The sequence below is a fragment of the Dipodomys ordii genome, unplaced genomic scaffold, assembly GCF_000151885.1.
Source record: "Dipodomys ordii isolate 6190 unplaced genomic scaffold, Dord_2.0 Scaffold190, whole genome shotgun sequence".
NCBI lineage: Eukaryota > Metazoa > Chordata > Mammalia > Rodentia > Heteromyidae > Dipodomys > Dipodomys ordii.
In genome coordinates, this window is record NW_012267406.1 from 2039519 (window position 1) to 2058964 (window position 19446).

A 19446-nucleotide genomic window follows, 5' to 3' on the forward strand; every position below is an offset into this window, starting at 1 on the left:
ACACAATGAGCATTTTTAAGCTCTGGAATTGGAAGGAAAAGGCCATCCCAGGACTTTTATTAGGGGGTTTGGCCTGCGATGTGTGTCATTGGAGTCCTTGTAGGCATTTATCTGAGTAATCTAGGTATGGTGTGTTCTGTTTTAATGATTTATAGAGTGATAGATGCATGCACTGGAGAGTGAATTTAAATGCTACTAAACTTGTAACAAGTGCTTTCTTGTTCTATGAGTTTTGGAAGTTTTGTGTGGATAGAGTGTTGTCATGGCAGGGTCAAACAGCTGTTCATTCCAAAGATGCAAAGGTTTTGTTGCTATTAAGTACGGACTTGCAGACTAGTGGAGGCAGATGTGCAGACCAACAGTATTTTATAATTATTGTTTGGTGTATCTGACTGGAAAAGATACTACTAAATATCCTGTAGATGACAAGGCAGTCCCTCACAACAAAAGAATTTTCCAGCTCTAAATGTCAACAGTATCAAGATTGAGAAACCCTGCCATATGGTGATGGAAAAGGAGCTAATGTAATAGCCTGTATTCTAAATTGCTTATGAATATTTGGGGTTGTAATACAATAGGGAAACTAATGCTTTATAACCCTGTGGTCTTCAGAGATGAAAATAGTCCAGTTAAGAACAAAAAAGCTTCTGTCATTCCACAAAAGTGGACTGAAGACTCATCAAACATCATTGCTGCAGCTCCCTTCCCTGGTGTGGAAGAGCGAGCAAGCATGCACAATGGAACAGTGAGGATCGCAAGGACTGAGGGGAAGACAAAGTAGTGCGATACGGTAGATAGGGCATGATGGGAGTTGAGGAAATGGTGTTACAGCTGAAAACTGGATGACAGTGGGAGACAGCCAGAAGAAAATACTCTAGAGAGAGGATGGGGGTCATAAAATTGTGGAAAGGTGAAGTTAGAATGCTATGGATAGAAAGGCACAGGAATGCCAGCGTGGGTTGGACAGTGGTTCCGAGTGGGGAAAGAAGGATGAGAGAGAAAGAGAGAGGGACAAAGACAGCCAGAGACAGAACCACATCTTGTTAGACCCTTGCTGAGCAATAAATGTTTGTGTTCCCTCAAAACTTGTATGTTGTTGAAACCCATCTACTAGATGTTGGGGGTCTTTGGGAGGTGACTCCGTGGTGAGAGCTCTGTCTCATGAATGGGTGTAGTGCCCCCCAAAGAGGGGCTTAAGAAAGGCTGTTTACCCCTTTGACCAAATAAGGGCCCACAGCAGGCTATATCTGTAAGCAGCAGGCCTTTACCAGGCTCCTTCATTTTGGATTGCTCAGCCTCTACAATAATGAGCAATACCTTTCATTCTATTGTTTATAAATTATCCAATCTAACATATGTTGCTACAGCAGGCTGAGTGGACCAAGACAGGCCTTCCAGACAGTTCTCAGTGGGAAAAGAACCTCTGAATATTTTAAGATGCAATGTCATAATCCAGTTTACATTGTTAAGTGATCATTTTAACATCTCATTAATCAGATCGTTAATCTGCTGCATAGAGAATGGACTTAGGGAGACAAGAATAAAAACTCAAAGTTAATAATAGCAATCTGCAACCCTGAACTAGGGCCATGAATATTAGATAATTATAAAAATATGTAGGGTTAGTCATTTCCCTATGTTTGTATTTTTTTTGCAATATTTGTTGTTCCCCTAACAGTTTCAAGTGCTCGGCAGTAAGACTGAAATTGAAGAATATGTGTTTCCTTTTCTTTGGGGTAATGAAAGAGAAGGTAGAGATGGGGCCTACTGCATTCCATCCCACTCTGAGCCTTGTGTATAGAAGTAAGGGTCCAGGCTAGGAAAGACATACTTCTCTGGGCTTCTTTTGTCCAAGGCTAGCACTTACCACTTGAGCCACAGCACCACTTCTGGCTTTTTCTGTTTATGTGGTACTGAGAAATTGAACCCAGGGCTTCATGCAGGCAAGGTAAGCACTCTGCCAAGAAGCCACATTCCCAGCACCTCCCTCTTAAAAAAATCAATACATTTTGTCTAATTGACTGGAGCTGTGTGTCTCCTCCCTTAGTTTTTGAGTTCCATTCTCTTGTCCCTGATCCTCAGCTATGATCTCCCCTCAGCAAGTACAGAGATGACTTCCAACCTGTCTCCCTTTAGAACCTTAGATTTCTATGCTAATCTCCTACTTAGGATCTCAAAACTGGTGTCCAATAGTCACCTCAGACTCCACAGACCTAAAACGAAATCAGATTCTCCTAATTTTCTCTACCACTAGCCTGTTTCTCTTCTAGTCTCCTCGTGGTGTAAATCCCAACTAGATATTCAAGTCAAAGTAAGATGACAACCTTTTCATTTATTAAGATTTTGCTTTTCCTTTTAGGAAAACAAAGCAAAATATTTATCTTGCAAAGGAGTGTGATGAGATAATATTGTCTCAGATTCAAGAGATAAAAGGAAAACATTTATCCTTAATTCTTTTAAAAAATTTATGGAGTGTACTTCTGTGTCAGTACAGCCCTTCTTGCAATTTGGTCTTTTCATTTTTATATAGAAAATGTACTCATCTCTATCCCTGTTAAACAGCTGTATTTCCACAAGGACAGTGTGGGCTAAATGATTTGGAATATGGAATAGTTATAGAAGTAAGAATGGTTAGTGCTCACATGATATTTTAAAATTATTTAGATTGGCGCAGAGTATCTGAAATTAGAAGTGTAAGTGTTAAAATTTTTTTTGGTAATACTGGAATTTTAAACTCAGAGTTTTGTATTGATAAGCTAATACTATACCACTTGAGCCATGCTCATAGCTGCTTTTGCTTTTTAAATTTTGTATTTTAAAGATAAGTCTTGTTTTTTGCCTGGGTACCCTAGACCATGATCCACCTATTTATATTTCCTGCCCTACTGTGATTACAGGCTCACACTCATCAGTTTTTTTCTCTGTTGAGATGAGTTCCCATGAACGTTTTGTTTGTGCTAGCCTCCGAATATGATCCTCTAGATCTCAGCCCATTGAGAAACCTGAGCCAGCACATACAGCTTAAATCAGTGGGACTTCTGAGAGTGATTTATGTGTTTCCGACTGATTAAAAGAGTGTTAAAGACAAATTAAGAATTTGAAGGAGACCATTCTGAATACTGAGATTATGCAGTAATAAAGTTCGTCCTGAAAATGAAAGGTAAGGTAGGCTTGGCTTTGCAGTTGGACTTAGCAGCTGCACAGATTAGAAGCAAGGAGAAAGCAATCCTTACATCTTTTTCTTCTGTATTCATCAGTTTCATTCTTCTTTTGGTCACTTGGAGGGATATTTCCAGTGTTGTTAGCAAGTGACATTTAACACAAGGTTTTATCAAATACTTGATAAAAACGAAACAATACGGACTAAGTTATAGAGAAAATAAAGAAGCTTGCTACAGTGTGAGAGAAACATAATCTATTCACATAGTGGTATCTAGGAACATTCTGTATGGAGCCATTGTGTGTGTGTGGGAATGCTGTTGAACCGAGTACTTTCTGATGTGCAAGCTGAAAGGTGCTTGGAGGGGCCTGGAAGTTTCATCTCTTCCAAATGTGACTCCACCTAACCTCCACCACCTGTTCTTGCATTCCCCTAGTCTCCAGAGATGATCATAACCAATCTTCTGGCAAGGTACCAAAATGTCTGTGTTGCCTGGATGAGAGGGAGATTCACAGATAACCATTCGTTGTGGCATTGAGTTGGAAGTGAATCTCTTTTTCCTCATTCAGATTCACTTTCTTGCTTCTCTAAGTCTTTTCATTTTCATTCTTTAGAAGAAGAAACACAAACAGGTGTTTACCAGAAGGTAGTCTCTTGATTGACTATGTCAGAACCACCAAAAGGTCCTACTCAGCATGCTGATATATGAGTACTGACCAATGCTTTCAGGAATAGGTTGGGTATCTCTGTTTTAAACATAACCCAGAATTTGAAAACCACTGGTATTAAAAGCTATTTTCCAGGACTTACTTTCAAGTATCTTTCTGTGAAGGTAGAGATTATCCAATTCTGATAGAATTCTGACTCAGTGAGAATGAATAAATAAATGGATAAATGTCTATAACCCCACAAGGAGTTTTGTGACTGGGTTATTAAGCTTCCGTGATTGATGTGCAAAGTATTAAATGCTCAATTGCCCAAATCTGAACAAACTCTGTAGGTACTGTTTGTTAAAGGATGATTCCAAAAGCATGCACTTATTTTTATGTTCAGGAAGGAAGAGTTAAATGGCATATAAAATATGTCAAATCAATTTACGATTGTGTACTGCAAGCAAACATCTAAAAATCTGCTTTCACTCTTGTATAAAATGGTGCCCTTGGGAAAGGTAACTGGTTGGTCAGAAATTCTGGTGAGTTCCAGGTTCCCTTTGGTATTCAGTTAAATAAAATATTACATATTGTGGAGAAGAGTAAGAAGCAAGAAAATCACATATGGATATAGTGTATTTTATTAGTTTGTGTGTGCTGGTTTAATTTATTTTTTACTTAATTTTATGACCTCCTTAATTTATTGGCTTCAGAATGTGGGCAAGTTTTGTTTAGGAAGGATAAGTTTATAACTTTAGAGGTAAAGTTTAAGTTTTGCTTGCATGAGAGATTACCTGTTTACTAATGTGGTCAATGTGAAATGTAAACAAGGTAAGTAAACCATCCATGTTATTTCAGATCTAAGTAGGAAAAGCCAAAGAGCATTTTTGGTATAAGTATTTGGAAAGTACACAAGAAAAGCAAACCTGAAATTAAAAATTAACACAGAATAATTCAAATTAAAATGAGTAAATCAGAAGATACCAAATTCTATGGCTAACAATAATTGTTCAAAAACTTCTGTTGCAGGCATACTATCTGAAATTAAGACCGTATACTCAAATGCTCCCTTAGTCCTTTTATTGAACTCAGCTGATGTTAAAAGTTAGGTTATGAGTTTTGATACAGCTTTTTAGTTATGAAATCTGAAACACAGACTGGCTGATTCAGAAATGAAAGTGCTGTCGAAATTCATGCTAGAACCAAGATCTTGGGGCTTATTTGTTGGGATTTCTTTGAGACCATTTAAAAAATTGTTAGCAATAGTAGTTTTTAATAGTTTTATTTATTTATTTTTTAACAAATCAGTACGCAGAGGATGACTGTTTGCATGGTTGGTATTTGCCATTCATATTTCTTGAATGTGAACTCATTGACATTATACATATGTCATTTAGTACATTATTTTCACCAAAGAATTTGTGAATCTCTGTCATATATACTTGTATGCATATGCCTATTTTTCTCATCACATTTCACTGGGGATTGGACTTTTGTCATGGCATTCTATAATTTGCAAGTACCAGAATGTATTTAATGTTCTCTGTAATTGGTTGGACTTTTAAGTTGTTTTTTAAGTTGATTTCAATTTGTCTACTTTTGTAGTCAATACTATGAGGACCTTTGTCAGAAATTTTTAAGGTTTATTATTTTTATTGTGAAAATACTGTACAGAGGACTTACAATTACATGGGTAAGATAATGAATACATTTCCTATCAAGCATTGTAGGCTCCTCCTTTGTTTCCCCTTCCCAACCCTTCCCATCCTCACCCCCCCGCTCCCCCCCAATCCTCCCCGTCAGAAAATTTTTATAGAATAAATTCCTAGAAGTAGAATTTCTGGATCAAACAAAATACTTAAACACTTAAACACTTTTAAATTTAAGAGTCATTGTAAAGTTGTCCTCAAAAATGATGTGTCAGGGCTGGAAATGTGGCTTAGTGGTAGAGTGCTTGCCTAGCATGCATGAAGCCCTGGGTTCGATTCCTCAGTATAAAAATATAAACAGAAAAAGCTGGAAGTGGCACTGTGGCGTAAGTGGTAGAGCGCTAACCGTGAGCAAAAGAAGCTCAGGGACAGTGCCCAGGCCTTGAGTTCAAGCTCCAGGACTGGCAAAAAAAAAAAAAAGGAAAAAAAAAGAAAAAGGAAGAACACAAAAAGAAAAAAATGATGTGTTAATTTATATTTTTATTAGCAATGCCTCAAGGGAGATAATTTTGAAATTTAATGAGCAATCCTGGGTTTTTCTAAACTCTTAAATGTTTGTAAATTCTTGGTAATCTCCTAAAGCCTTGTAAATATAACACAGGATTCTTATTTTAATTTTCTTCTGATTTACTAGCCAGATACTCCTCTGCACTTGGGTGTCCCATGGAGTCATACTGTAACCTGGCAGGTAGGGGGAGCCATACCCTGCCTGACTTGGCATGTAACTGTGGACCTTGTAAGACAAACAAGTTGGTGATCATTTTTTCCCTTGTTTAGCATTGCGGATCTGACTCATATACTCCTGCACAGGCACTACCATTGAGCAACTTCCTCAGCCCCAGGAATGGTTGACCTTACGTAGTCAGTCGACATCTCATGGAATGTCTTGTGGACAGTTGCCTCAATTTGTTGGAAGTAAACTTATCTTTTCTCTCTTTCCTTTCCTTCCTTTCTTCTCTTTTCTTCTTCATGTCTTCCTCCTCTTCCTCCCCCTTCTGCTCTTTCTCCGCATCCTCTTTCTTTTTTAGGTAGGGTTGCTCTGTGTAGCTTCTGATGTCCTTAGAATTCCTACCCTCCTGCCTTAGGTTCCAACCCTCTTTTTAAACTTGCTATTTCAATGCTTAATAGGAATAAACTATTCAACTACTCCATTGAACCATCAGTCAAGCATTAATAATGACCATCGTGATGCCACAACAAAACTATTTGTACTCAACTACTGTACCTTTAAACTTTGATTTCTTACAAAAATGAATTTAGGTCTGATTAAGTTATCTTAGATGCTGTACCTGCATAACATTTTCTTGTTTCACACAGGCATTCTTACATCGAATGAATCAGTGTGCAGCAGCAAAAGTTGACAAAAATGTAACAGAGGAAACAGTGAAGGTAAGGAGGTCCAGTGGTCTCTTGACACAATGCCAGCATGAGTTTCCCATAGATAGAAGTTCATCTGAGGCCCTTCCTTTGATTTATCTCCAGTTTTGCTCTTAAGTTCCTACCTTTGCTCACTTTTGTTGACAAAAGAGGAACTCAAAAAGAGGAACTAGTATTTAGGTGAGGACAGAGGGAATGGATTGAAAGTTACACAGAAATCTTGGAAATAGAAAAGAGGAAGCAAAATAAAATGCATATAAAAACTTCAGTGTCTACCAGAAGGAGGATGTTGAGCAAATTGTCAGAGCATGGCTGCAGATGGTTCCAAAAGGCAGAGCTGGGCAAATGTGATTTCTAGTCTCTGCGATTAATCACTAAATAATGAGGTTTTGATGGTCCACTGGGATGCAGAAAAGAAAATCCACGTAATATCTTCAATGCAGAAACAAATGGGTAAACATTTCTTTTTTTTTTTTTTGTCGGTGGTGGGGCTTGAACTCTGGGCTTGGGCGCTGTCCCTCAGCTCTTCAGCTCAAGGCTAGTGTCCTAATACTTGAACCACCACACCATTTCCGGCTTTTTTCTGCTTATGTGGTGCTGAGGAATTGAACCCAAGGCCTCATATGAGGCAAGCACTCTACCACTGAGCCACCTTCCCAGCTACAGTTTTTTTTTTTAAAGGAGGTAAACGGAAAATCATCCAATAGTGGTTATTCATTTAAGTTGTATACATCATCATTGATATTGATAGTTTTAACTTATTTTATTTTATCAAAAATATTCTAAGGATGTTTTTAAAGGTTCTTCAGGCTCTTCTTCCCTCCTCGTTTGAGATTTAACTCTCAATTTTTCCTCCCACGAGAATATTTTAGTGAGTGAGCTTTGGGCTGCAAGAGGAAAAAGCAACCTGTGATTTTTCAGATAGACTTGAGAAGGCTTTCACTTCTAATGAGGCACCTGAGAGGGAAGGAAAGGTTTCCAAGATGAATGTGGGGGGCCAGTTAGTTGTGAGAGTTTCCCCAAAGATTCACTCTGACATCTAGGGGATCAGCTCTGCCATGGAGCTGGCTCCTCCGCAGTTAAACACAGTGATGCTGTAACTGTCCCTTCTGTCACTTCCATAAGTGAGAGGTATCTTTTGGGAGGTAGGGAGAAGGAGAGAATCCCTTCCAGCCCACCCTTCTTAAGAGCAAAGGTACCCTTCTCCCAAAAGCCTACCAACAAGTCTACCTACGGCATTGCATCCCACTGTGGGGTGGAGCTGGCTTTTCTTGCTTGGACTTGCTCACTCAGGCTTGGAACTGATTGCCAGGCATAGGACCCTGGTCCCTAAGCTGTGCAGGAGTAGAGGAAAAGTCCAAGTAAAATGGAGTTTCTGCTAACTGGTGAAGAGGAGATAGGAAAGGATGTGGGCAGCTACTATCAATCCACAATGAACGTTTCAGTTCAGAGAGAGGATGTTGTATCATTTTTCTTTAAACTAGCGTCAATACTACACTTACTGACACATTTATTTTTACAGATGTTGTTCTCGAACATTGAAGAAATCCTTGCTGTACATAAAGAATTCTTAAAAGTTGTAGAAGAATGCTTACAGCCCGAACCTAATGCTCAACAGGAAGTGGGAACCTGCTTTCTCCATTTTGTAGGATATGCATATTTTTTTTCTTCTGTTTATTAAAAAAATTCTTCCCTCTTGGTGGCACCATCATATGTGTGAATTCAGCATTATTTTATTGGAAATAAAATCTGATATCCAAAATTTGGGGTCTTTTAAGGCCAGTGAAGTCTTATACTTGGAGCCAGAAGTAGGGAAAGAGGAAACAGGAGGCGTGCCTCTCATCATCTGTTTTACTCAGCCTTTTCTCTCCCTCCCCCACTCCAAGTTCATTCTTCCTATTCTCTGTAGCTTTGAATCCTAATGAATATTCAGGCTGTTCATAATGAATAGATTTTTTTTTATGTTTCTTCCAAACATAGAACATTTTCCTTTTGAGGCATAAAATCCTCACTCTTCTAATGGCGTGAGGAGCCTTTCATTAGTCCAAATGTTCTCCAGTTGGTCAGCTAGTGGCAATCCTGAAGGTGAACAAAATCCAGTGTCTGTGGTGGCTGGATTTTCCCTGAGTGTGGCTTCTTAGTTGTTCTGAGGGAATGAGGAGCCAGGGATCACAGCCTGTGCCTGGGCCATCACTTCCCTCTATGTAACTTCTAGACCTTTCTATATGTGATAATCTGTCTGTACTCTTAGGCGTTCTTTTAGTAATCAGGAAATATTTCGTAAAGGTAATTAATCATTGAAGGGAGAATCTCATTGAGTGTAGGGAAGTTAAGCTGTACTTTTTTTAGGCACAGCTGGAAGGCGAGTGTTTGTGTCCACTTATTTTAGCCTGTTTCCTTTCAAGAAAGTCCTAGAATTTTGTGCCAGCTGGAGTGGCTACTGCATTAGACCAGGCCAGCAATGAGACTCTTGCTCCTTAACATCCATTTTCATAGTAACCCTTCTTATGAATCTGCTATCCATGAATTTAGCTAAACTGTTTCTGAGCTTTGTTTTATTTACCTGGCTTGAGATACCGTAATTCAATATTCTGCTGTATTAAACAGTATTCTGTACTAAATAGTCCTTATGGTTTCTACTTGCTTGCCTTTGACATCTTAGAACACATACTTCTGTTCCAGTATTTGATCAATATTTCTTTTCTTTTTTGTGTGTGCCAGTACTGGAGCTTGAACTCAGAGCCTAGAAGCTGTCTTGTAGCTTTTTCACTCAAGGCTGGCTCTCTACTGCTTGAGTCATAGCTCTATACTTCCGGATTTCTGGTGATTAATTGGAGATAAACATCTTTAAGACTTCTCTGCTCCAGCTTGCTTTTCTGCTCAAGGCTAGTGCTCTACCACTTTGGGCCACAGCTCCACTTCCAGATTTCTGGAGGTTAATTGGAGATAAGAGTCTCATGGACTTTCCTGCCCAGGCTGGCTTTGAAGTATGATCCTCAGACATCAGCCTCCTGAGTCGCTAGAATTACATTTGTGAGCCACAAGCAGTACATTTTTATGTTACTTTTTTAAAAATTGGCATTTGAAAGTCACTAGTTACTTTGGGAAAATCTTACAGATGGGAAGGACCTTAAAGAGCATTAAAACAAAATTCTTCCTCTTTTGAAAGAATCCCTCTGTCCATCTGTGAAGACTTTATTTGACCCTAGTTTGTAACTTTTAATGGCAGCTCTAATTCTTCTAAGAACTCCTTATTGATCTCATATCTGCCTTGGCAGTGTCCACCTAATGGTCCTATTATTATGTTTTTAGTCTACACAGAAGGCCAGTCATTTATGATATGATAGCTATTTGCAAGTAGCTACTCTCCTCTCACTCTTCTAAACAAACAGACATGTTTCTCTGAAATGACCTCTGAGATGTCCTATGGGGGGTCTCATGGTCTGTCGTTATTGCCCTGTATTCTTGTATATATCAGTGTCCTTCTTAAACACAGCTGTCTAGTTTGGCAATTGGGAACTTCAGGGCATCTTCTGCTGTTCCTCAGTGATCTGGAAACCATTTCTCTCTATCAAATGACAGTCTTACCTCATCTCCCTGCTTGGGAATCATGAATTTATCCCATTAGACTGGCTAAGAAACTCAGAAATTGAATCTTTTTTTTTCTTGCTGTGCCTGTTCTGGGCTTGAGCTTAGGGCCAGGTGCTGTCTCTGAGTTGAGCTATTTTTTACTCAAGGCTAGTGCTCTACCACTTGAGCCACCGCTCCACTTTTGGCTCTTCAGTGGTTACTTGGAGATAAGAGTCTCATGCTCTTTCCTGCCTGGACTGGCTTTGAATTGTGATCCTCAGATCTCAGCCTCCTGAGTAGCAAGGAAGACAGGTGTGAGCTAAGAGCACCTCACTAGAAGTTACATCCTTTTAAGGCTGTATCTGAATTCTCAGGGCAAAGCTAAGCACTCTTTACTTTGTCACCAGTTAGATTATTTATATTGCTGCATTCAACATATTAGAGTATAATTGATATGTGTTTCTTTACTGTTTTTAGGCTATACTTTTGAGATTAGGGAAATAAATGTAATTTGTATATATAAACATACAGTATAGCTTTTGAGACATAGTAAACACTTTATAAGCTATATGCATATCATATAGGCTAGAATCTCAAAGTGGTAATAAAATGACCCTATTATGTCTTAAATTCACAGAAGGACAAGTTTCGTATCTATGATGAATATTGTAGTAACCACGAGAAGGCACAAAAATTGCTTCTTGAACTGAACAAAATAAGAACAATCCGGACATTTCTTTTGGTAAGTGTGTATTTATGTGTTATCATATGCTGATAATCATGAGTGGTTAGAATCAAGGAATAGCATAACATCAGAGGTCAAAAGCTGTTTGTGAAAATGACTTTTGTTATAGCCAGGCTAGGAAGCTAGGATCTTTCAGTAACTGCTTACATGAGAACTGGGATAAGCTTGCAAGTACGGCATATGTCCTCTCCTGGTTGGCTAAAAATCTGAGTGAGTGACGAGCGTATGCGGGAGTTCATCATGCTTTCCATCTTTAGCCCACAGGGTTTCATTTGCTTCTAGGGAGATCTTTAAATAGAGCAGTCACAGGAAGAAAGAAAAGATCATATCCATAAGATAGAACATGCATGTAAAGATTGACCTTTCTCCTACATATAGTCCTTACTCAGTCTTCATAACACAGCAAGAATATACATTTAATTTTTTCCTTTTTCTTTCTTTTTTTTTTTTTTTTTTGGTCAGTCATGGGGCTTTACCTCTGGGCCTGGGCGCTGTCCCTCAGTTCTTCAGCTCAAGGCAAGCGCTCTACCACTTGAGCCGCAGCACCACTACTTCCTACATGTAATTTTTTAAAGGAAGCACACATAAATGCCTATTTAGTAGCTACTTGGAATATTCTAATTGCCACTGATGAGCACATTATAATTATTTAGTTCAGTGATATCAAGCAAACTGTAGAGTTGTCCAGTTACCACTCGAGTCCAGTTTTAATACATTTCCATCATCTAAACATTTCTTGAAGTCTCTTACAGCCCATGTCTCCTTTTTCCACTGCAAACATTGATTTGCTTTCATCTCTCCAGATTAGCCTTTTCTAGAGATTTTATATAAATGGTCCAAACAACGTAATCTTTTGGGCCTGACATCTTTTACTTGTAAATTGTTTCTTATACGCATCCTTAAACCATATATCTATTTTCCTTTCCATTGTATAGGTACCCTATATTTTATCTATTTACCAATTAACAAACATCAGATCTGGTTCTTGTTTATAGCAATAACTATTATATATAATATATAATTTATTATATACTGTTACAAAAACCTTCATGCACAAGTCATTTTGTGTGCATACATTTTCCATTCTTGGATAGATAGCAAGTGGAATTGCAATGTGTAGTTTTATATTTAGCTAAGAACTTCCTATTGGCAGTTTCTGTGCCATTACTATTATCCTGTGTTGAGGATTCTGGTGTCTCTGTATCTTTGCCTGCACTTGGAGTTTCCAGTCTTTCTGATGATTGCCACACTATTGAATTTGTAATAGTGTCTTATAGAGATTTAAGTTGCCTGTTTTCTAATGACTAATAATGCTAAACATAATTTCATGTAGTGATTGGCCATTCATAACTTTTTTGGTGATCTGCTTATTGAAATATTTTGCTTATTTTAAAATTGGAATGTTAATCTTATATTGAACTCTAAATGTTAAATTGTTCTGGGTACCAGTTCTGTTTTGTATATATAGTTGTATACCTAGAATGATGAATATTTCTCCCTAGTCTGTTCATCAGAAAGTATTTTTTGTAAAATTCAAGAATTTTGAATATTAATGAAATCCGACTTATTACATATTTTGCATTGTGACCATGCTTTTCTAGTTTAAGTATTCTGTATTCAAGGACTTGTACTTATTTTAAGTGTTTCCCTAAATATTTCATTCTTTGTTATTCTGATTAGAATTATCTTAGTATCATTTAATTGAGCATTGCTAAGATATAGAAACTCAGTTGGTTTTATTCTAAATTTATCTAAATTTATGTGTTAATGACAGTAGTTCTTCTATAGATTTTTCTGCCTTTTTTTAAAAACAGATTCTTGTTTGAAAATTAAAACAGTGTCACTTCTGTTTCAGTGTAGATGTCTTATTTTTTCTTGCCTTATTGCACTGGCTAGTACCTTCAGAAAATTATTGACTAGAAGTGCTAAGAGCAGGCATGCTTTTTTTGCTGAGGGTCACAGTGGGGAAACAGTGAGATATTGAAAGCTGTGGGCTTTGGTAGGAATTCTTAATTTCCTATTATATTCCTAGTTCATTGAGGGTTTTCATTATGATCTTTTTTCTTTTATAATGTAAATGTTTAAAATGATGGCATATTACCGTATGACATGAATATGGTTTATATGAGTTAATAAAGCTATGCATTATTATTTATATTTTATTTATCCACTTAATGAAATGTGATACTGAGTTCATATATATCTCTTTTCACCATCTAATTTCGTCAGTTTTTGCTTTATTTATTTTGGGACTCAGCTGTTAGATGGTATCTATACATTCATGGATTTTATATTTCTATTTTTATTTATCATTATGAGAGGTTATTCTTTTCCTTGAGTTTTATTTCTTCTGTTAATATCTACTTTTCCTGACATTATTTATAGTCATGATGGCTCTTACTATCTGTAATTCTATGTTTCTTTTTTTTTTTGTTGTTGGTTGTAGGGCTTTGAACTCTGGGCCTGGACACTGTCCCTGAGCTCTTCAGCTCAAGGCAAGTGTGTTCTATCACTTGAGCCACATTTCCGGTTTTCTGGTGGTTAATTGGAGATAAGAGTCTTAGGGACTTTCCTACCTCGGCTGGTTTGGAGCTGCAATCCTCAGATCTCAGCCTCCTGAGTAGCTAGGATTATAGATGTGAGCTACCAGCACCTGGCTTGTAATACTATGTTTGTCATATTTGGTTAGAAACTGTTTCTAGGTTTCAAATTGGTTTTAGTTAGAAGTTGGAGATTACTTTTTAAAAATCTACTCTGTCAATATCTGCCTTTTTTTTGAGTGCTTGTTTAAACTTTATTGTAATCATTCTTTTGTGTATATATGTACTATTTGTCACTTTTTCCTATCTGTTTCATTGTTTTCTAAATCTACTTCACTCCTCTAACATATTTTTGTGTCACATATTTTTAGTGTACTATATTTCCTATTGATTCTTTAATCTATATTTTTAGGTTTCCTTATTTAAGTTATTGTTCTAGAAATTACACTGTGTCATAATTTATCAAGTTCATTTTAGGTTGATACTGACTATAAAATATATGGAAATTTTTTGATATATTTCCTGGGTAGAAATGGAAAATACATCAAAAAATTAAAAAAAACTTAAAAATTAAAAAAATCTTTGAACATACTTATATTTTAACATACTTATATGTTTTTTTAAGTCTTTGCTAAATCTAACATCTGGGTACACTTGTAGTTTTTACTATGTTTGAGTCATGTTTTCCTGTTCCTTTGAAAATCATGCTTTTTCAGTTATAAAACTGAACATCTTAGCTGGGTGCTTGTGGCTCATGCTTGTAATCCTAGAAACTCAGGAGGTTCAGCTCTGTGGAGCTTAGCTGATTCTAAGCCAGTCTGGGCAGGAAAGTTTGTGACACTCTTATCTCCAATTAAGAACCAAAAAGTTGGATATAGAGCTGAAGTTAAGTGATAGGCCACTAGCCTGGAGCAAAGAAGCTCAGAGATAGTGCCTAAACCCTGCTTTCAAGCCCCAGGTTCTACGTGTGTGCGTGTGTGCCTGCGTGTACGCGCGAGTACACACACACACACACACATGGAAATGGACATTTTAAATTACCTTTTACAGCAATTCTGGATTCTGTATTTTCTTCCTGAAATAGGTTATAGTTGTTGTTGTCGTTACTATTATTATTATTTATTTATTTTTGCTAAGTTGCTCAGACTTTCTAAGTATCTCTGTCCTTTTGACTATGCAGCTGATATCTCTGTTCTGCTTATTTTTACAATTCAGGCTTACTTTTTTAGAGATCCCTCTGGGGACTGTGTAGTTTAATAGCCATTCAGTGATATGTCAGAGAAATTTAGCTATCATTAGCTTTCTTCTGTATGGATCTCTGTGTGAGGGTATGGGCTGGTATTTTCAAAGGTCAGGTGGTATGCCAGAGTTTAGGTTTCTCCTCTTATAGTATTCTTTTAGGTCTTTCCTGTATATACACAACTGCCCAGTTAGCCAGAGAGAAATGCAGTTTCCCCAAGCCATCTCTAACTCTCTTGGTTAGCACTGTTAAATTATGAGTTATTTTTTAGTCTGTCACTTGCCCCAAGCTGGACTGTAATTTCAGGCTAGCATTGTGTGAATTTCCTGCTTTTCTTATGAAATGGACTGATTTTATCAACAACACTTATGGGTGTGGGATTTTTTTTCTTTTTCTTTTCTTTTTTTTTGCCCTTAGCATCCTCTTTTAGTCCCCTTTAGCATGAAGTTCTCTGGTGGGCGGGTGCGGCTCTGATGGAACTAGCTTAGCCTTGTTTGTGTTGTGACTAGTGTAAAGTCCACTAAGGGGGTCACAAGCCACCATGCTGCCATCAGGTGACCATACGGTTACTCGGTAGTTACTCTGTACTAATTGGCTACACATTATCTGGATGACTTTTAGGCATTTTCTTATATTTCTAGTATCATTTTCCTTATTCATAAAACAGGAATGAGAAACACCACGTGAAAAACATCCAAGGGTTTCCAAGTTCAGAGTGAGGATAGTGTTTATTTTTAGGCCTTGGTTATGGTGCTACCTCTGTAAGTTTTTCTGACCCATGAAAGCTCTGGAAACTTAGGAAACACATCAATTGTTTCTTCAGTGATGGGGACTATTTTTATTTTCCAGGCCCTAACATCTTTATTGGCAAATATTACTTGTACAAAAGCGTTTCACTGTGATATAATATGAGATACTGGAAGTATAAGATGTGGATAATGGTGTTTTTAAGAATTTTTCTGAGGGAAAGAATATTTTGATGACTTGGGGATGTGATAGGGGATAGAACTAACATGTACTTTGATCAATTTCACCCTGCCATTATCACTCATTTCTAACCCTCTCCTGCTTCCCCCTTCCTTTGAGTTGTTTTTGGTGAGTTTTAAGATGTTACTTTCAGACATTCATAAACTGTAGTAGTGGGGTTTGAACTCAGAGCTTTGTGCTTACTAAGCTGAGGCTTTACCACTTGAGCTATGTCTCTAGTGCTGCTTTTTGCTAGTTAGTTTAGAGATGGAGTCTAACAAACTTTTCTCAGGCTGCTCCTGACCTGTGATCTTCTAGAGCTGAGTCTCTTAAGCAGCTAGGATGACAGACATGAACCATTAGGGTGGGCAGGGCACATATTGTTTATGTGTATACAAGGAAAGAGCCAGTTAAAAGTGGTGGCACATCTCTGCTCTACCAAAGAGTTCACAATCTAACCAGGGAAAGGAAATTGAAATGCATTAAAACTCTACTTGCATTCTCTTAGGACCTTCCAGCCCAGAACTAGGTAAGGGGATGGCCACATTTATTGGGGTGGTAACTCATGCTGGAACACTTGGAATACTGAAAGTATGAGCAGTGAATAATTGTGCTTTTGAAGACTGCTCTGGGGGAAAATACCATACATAGTTTGAAAGAAGCTTGTTTTGATCGTATGGGGATTAGATAGGTAATGGAACTACCCAAGAGCATTGTGGGTAAAAACAGACATTTGCTACTCTGTCTTTCCTGGTGTCCTGTGAAGTTGTCTTTGTGGCTCTGATTTTGCTGTCTTGGATACACAAATTGGGGCCCAAGGCAGAGCTGTTAAGGACAGCAAACAACTGTTTTACATCCTTTCCTGTTTAGCCTTTGCATTCTCTCTCAATGAATGCGGAACAATCACATTTAGCAGTTTGATACCTGAGAGATCTTCTCCTCCCTAATGACTGTCACTCTGATAGGAATTGCAGGTCTCTAGTCTGTTTTCTGATTGCTGACTTTAAGCTTTCTCCTTTCCCTTTCTGTGGAAATTCTTCCCGATTGCCTCCTCTGATACTAGGTAGCAGCCTGGTAACTTCAGTGGAGTAGAATAGCAACAGAGACTTTAGAATAGGTTAAAATCTGCCACTTATCCCCTTTTGTCATTGTACTTGATTTTGATACCCTGCATCTTGTACATACATTTATCTAATTTAGGTAGGTGAAAGGGAATAACAAAATGCTGAAATGAGGACACAGGATAACCCATTGCAACAATGAGATTTAATGTTGGAAATGAACTTTATACTTTGGTGGGGGGAGAAGGAGAAGATTGAGGGACACGAGGGAGGGAATTACAGGAAAAACAAAGGAGGAGGTAATAATGCTTGACAAGAAATATACTCATTACCTTACTCATGTAACTGTAACCCCTCTGTACAGCACCTTCAGAATAAAGTAAAATTTTAAAAAGTCTGCCACTTTTTCAGAGAGGAAAATTAGAACTCTGAAATCTGTCCCAGTTGTATATAGAAAAAAAATACACATTTTGGTTTCTATATCCAATATAAAATCAGAAGTGCTTTTCTTTGACTCTATGAAAGTGTTACTTATGGCTGAAACCAGAACATCTTATTAAAGAAAGAAAGTATCCAATGATACATGTTTTCCTGTCTTCTCAGCATAAGCTTTTATGATAGACAAGTTTCACAGCCAGGCGCTGGTGGATCATGCCTGTAATCCTAGCTACTCAGGAAGCTGAGCTCTGAGTATCATGTTTCAAAGCCAGCCTGATCAGGAAAGTTCATGAGAGTCTTATCTCCAATAAAGCACCAGAAAACCCGAAGTGGTGCTGTAGTTCAAGTGGTAGAACATTAGCCTTGAGCTGAAGAGCTGAGGGACAGTGCCCAGGCCCAGAGTTCAAGTCCCATGCCCATCAAAAAAAAAAAAGTTTCACAGCCTTGGGTTTAATAAACATACTTACGGATGCTTCTTTTCAACCCAGAACTGCATGTTGCTTGGCGGACGAAAGAACACAGATGTTCCCCTGGAAGGATATTTAGTAACACCAATACAAAGGATATGCAAGTATCCTCTCCTTTTGAAGGTATTTTATTCTTTGTACCTGCTTATTTTCCTGGTCTTTTTAAAGAATTACTTTTTAAAGAGCCTAGTATTCTAAAAAGATATTTTCTAAAGGCAAAGCATAATTATTGGAAAAAAAGCTGTATTTTGTTACTAATTTATATATGAAGTAGGAAAGAGATTGTTAGTGGAAAAGCCACTAAAAATGGCTTTTAGTGCCTTTTTGCAAAAAATACACTTGTTTGAGATTCATGGAGAGGACCTACATTAGTTTCAAATGAGATCCAATTAAGTCTGTGATGATTGTTAATGTAGTACTTTAGCTATCAGGCTCATTATTTTTAATAAATCCAATGTTTATATATATATTTTTTGATTTTCAAAAACTTTGGTGACTTTTGTGATGCCAGTGAAGTTAAAGTCAACATATCTGAGCTTGGATTTTAAATGATTGTTTTAAGTGAATGCTTTGGGTCAGTATGGAACAATAAGGGACAGAAATGGAATGAGATTGTTAAGAACATGTAACCTTTTTTTTTTTTTTTTTGATTGTGGGCTTGAACTCTGGGCTTGGGCTCTGTCCCTGTGCTCTTTAGCTCAAGGCAAGCACTCTACTGCTTGAGCCACAGTGTCACTTCCGGTTTTCTAGTGGTTTATTGGAGATAAGAGTCTCATGGACTTTTCTGCCTGAGCTGGCTTTGAACCATGATCGTCAGATCTCAGCCTCCTGAGTAGCTAGGATTACAGGTGTGAGCCACTGGTGCCCAGCTAGAACATGTAACCTTTTAAAGACAAGAAATGCTATACTAATGACCCTAGGTCTGTTGCTTCATTGTAATTGCAAATGCTTTTATTGTGACCAGTGTATAGTATATAAATGATAGCAGTATGTGAAACTACAATATTTAGAATGATACATGTTAGGGTAGGTAATTTGGGATGGTAGTTAAGCACCCAAGCCTCAAGTTTAAACCCTCAGTGTTTTGCTTTCTAGCTCTCTGACTGGAGTGTGTAATCTAGACCCTTAATACTTTTTAAATGAAACAGAGTTGATGCTGTAAAAATTATAGCTGTACCTAGAATAATGTATATATGTATGTGATTGGATATATGTTTGTATGAATAAATTACTTAGAGGATTTTCAGTAATAATTAAGTTAACTTTTATATACATCATTTAGTGTCATATGGACTCCCTAAATACTAGCAGTTATTGTTCATATTTTGATTCTGATTTAATATTTTAATTATTAGCATCTAAACTTTGCTTTGTTCATTCCCGTACTAGGAATTGAATTTAAGGTCTCCTGCTCCTGCTTCCTCTTTGTTATTCAAAAGTCTGGCACTCTACCACTTGAGCCACATCTCTACCTCTAGCATTTTGTTAGTTTATTAGAGATAAGTCTCTCAGATTTATCTCTT

At 37.5% G+C, this 19446-nt stretch overlaps 1 protein-coding gene across 1 annotated transcript in view; it reads left to right on the forward strand.

Moving 5' to 3' along the window:
* The window catches only part of Prex2 (phosphatidylinositol-3,4,5-trisphosphate-dependent Rac exchange factor 2), a 172233-nt gene that overhangs the window by 65471 nt on the left and 87316 nt on the right, over positions 1-19446 (forward strand). Inside the window, exons 2-5 of the mRNA XM_013034479.1 lie at positions 6837-6908; positions 8419-8541; positions 11104-11208; positions 17945-18046. Of these exons, the coding sequence (XP_012889933.1) occupies positions 6837-6908; positions 8419-8541; positions 11104-11208; positions 17945-18046 (402 nt within the window). The remainder of the gene's footprint in view (positions 1-6836; positions 6909-8418; positions 8542-11103; positions 11209-17944; positions 18047-19446) is intronic.